Here is a 2548-nt window from a genome sequence, read left to right on the forward strand (position 1 = left end):
AGTCGGTACCAACTTGATGACACCTAACAATAACAACAAGTAGAATGTCCACCCCTCTATTAACAGCCTTCTCTCTCACCTTCCATTCAAAGTTCCCAAAAGAAAATTTCTTGAGTCCCTTGCAGATTGGCTACCCTCAACATAATTTCTCTTGATAAAAATCATCAATAACCTTTTAGCTGCTAACTTCAATGGATATTTCCAGTCCTTACCTAACCTTATCTCTCTGCAGAATTTGTCACTGATGGATTGAAACCCAATTTGTCCCACAACTGAGGACATTGGGGCTGGGAAGTTAAGTGACTGGCCTAAGGATACAGAGGCATTTTATTTTTTCCCTCTGTATCATACCTCTTAATGTTCACCAAAGTTGTTATTCTCCCTCACTTCACCTTACCTGAAATTTCTTCTATGCTGTTTGCATGCATATCCAAAAGGACTGTTCCATTAATAAGGCAGCTTCGTAGCTCAAAGAGACTGTGCAACGAAAGGGTTGCCACATAAGGCTTGCTCCATCGTTCTCCACCATCCTCAACATCTTCTTCAAACTTCAGCCACCTGAAAGCATTACAAATAACTAGAGGCCACAGATAGAAAGTATTTTCAAGAGGATCTTTAATGTAATCCACAAAAAAAGGTATTGGAATATCATATTGAATACTAATCCATATTGTTATGGGGATTAGATTTAATCTATGTTCAGGGTACACTGAAAAGTTAAAAAAAAATCAGACCATAAAATAGTACAAGACTGAGTACAATGTGATTTCAGTTTTATTTAAAGAAATATGTAAAATACACATACATGTAGAAAACACTAAGATACTATGTTCCTCACTATCCCAGGAGCGTGGAATTATAGATCATTTTTCTTTTCTTTTTGCTTATTTTTATTTTCTAGCCTTTTATAATAAACATGGGCGTATGGTAAGCATTGTACAATAAGCAGTGGACTGCAAACCACAAGGTCAGCAGTTCAAGCCCACCGGCTTCTCTGTGGAAGAAAGACGAGACTTGCTGCTCCTGCAAAGATGTAGAGCCTCAGAAACCCTACAGGGTCACTATGACTCAGAATCAACTCAGAGGCACGTAACAGTAATAAACATGCATCACTAGTACAATTACAAAATAGATCTAACCTACAGCTTTTGGACACAATGACAAATAGCACAAATAAAATGATACCATTTTTTTTCCTTTTTAGAGAAAAGGAAAAAGGGCAACCACCATGTTCTGTGCAACCTTTAGAAATTCATAAAGGCAGAGAACAAGCCTAATTGCCCAATTTGACTGTTTAATCTTCTCTACCCATAGAAAGCATCCAGTGCTTTCTACCCATATAAAGATACAGTAGGTATCCTGGAAGAGCTGTTTCAATGAGAGCTGGATCCAGGTTAGCCCACCTTGGATCTAGTTACCTAACTTGCCTCCTTCCCCATGGCTCAGACATGCAGGCCTTGCAGCATCCTTAAAGTTGTTATTAGAAAGGGTCTGGTTAATCTGAGGACTTCAGGGGGTGGGGAGGGTATGAGCCTAAAATAAACATGCTTACTCTATGACTATCCCAGGAAGCCTATGACCAGGCTGGCTATAACCCCAAGAATCTCTATGAGGTTGAATTATCCCAAATGAAATTTAATTTCCTAAAGTTCTGAGACTTCTAGTGGATTAAAAATTCAAATGACCCTATGGTTCACCTGCAGGAAGTCTACAGCTATGCTATTTCTGCTAGTCCAAACCAAAGTGGCCCTGTAAAGGTGTCTTCTAAGCCAGAAAAACCTACAATGCCATGAGAGCCCATAACCTGTCCCCTGCCAAAATAAGAGCATCTTTTGAATGTCTCATGTTTATGCCACCAATTCCTGCTTATGCCACCAGTCCCAGATTCAAGGTCAGTAGACACAGGTGTGATTAGAGATATCACAATGAGGTCAACACCAAGACAGCCACAGGAAACTCTGGAAGGTAAATCCTCACGTCAGTCACCACTTCTCCCACACAGAAATTAAAGGCAAGAGACATATGTTAGCTCCAGTAGCAGGGAGAGCAATGTACAAGAATGCGGCAAGCAATACACAAGAAGAGGAAGGATGACAGATGAATAATGAAGATATGGGAAGACTCAGGGAGGTAGACATGGGCTAAACGAGACAGAGGTAAACAGTGATACATATACAACCTTGGAAGAACAATGTTCTGTGAGTACATACATAGACTGAAACACAGGCTGAATGGGTGAGGCAAAAAAGAGTTTATGTGAATAACTGCCTTCAGGATATTGGTGTCCCCTGCCTACTATTGTTAAAAAGACATTCATGTGGGATGGAAATGAATATTGGGAATTATGACTACAGAAAGCTTGTAAGCCCACCTTCAGCCTATAACTGATTGGATTTGCTAAAAGGGAGGTAGAATTTGCCCAGAGAAATAGGCTTCTGGTTAAGCCTTTATAGAGTATGGGACCTTAGGTGAAATCCTGAGCCCCAGCCAGAACCGTTGGAGTTGGGACATGTGCATTTGAAAAGACAAGCAGACCAACCCAGAACTG

General features: G+C 40.4%; 1 protein-coding gene across 1 annotated transcript in view; it reads right to left on the bottom strand.

Moving 5' to 3' along the window:
* Positions 1-2548, bottom strand: part of SLC4A8 (solute carrier family 4, sodium bicarbonate cotransporter, member 8) — a 99440-nt gene that overhangs the window by 46461 nt on the left and 50431 nt on the right. The window contains exon 5 of the mRNA XM_006870029.1: positions 398-558. Within this exon, the coding sequence (XP_006870091.1) occupies positions 398-558 (161 nt within the window). The remainder of the gene's footprint in view (positions 1-397; positions 559-2548) is intronic.

The sequence above is a fragment of the Chrysochloris asiatica genome, unplaced genomic scaffold, assembly GCF_000296735.1.
Source record: "Chrysochloris asiatica unplaced genomic scaffold, ChrAsi1.0 scaffold00138, whole genome shotgun sequence".
In the NCBI taxonomy this organism is placed as follows: Eukaryota; Metazoa; Chordata; class Mammalia; order Afrosoricida; family Chrysochloridae; genus Chrysochloris; species Chrysochloris asiatica.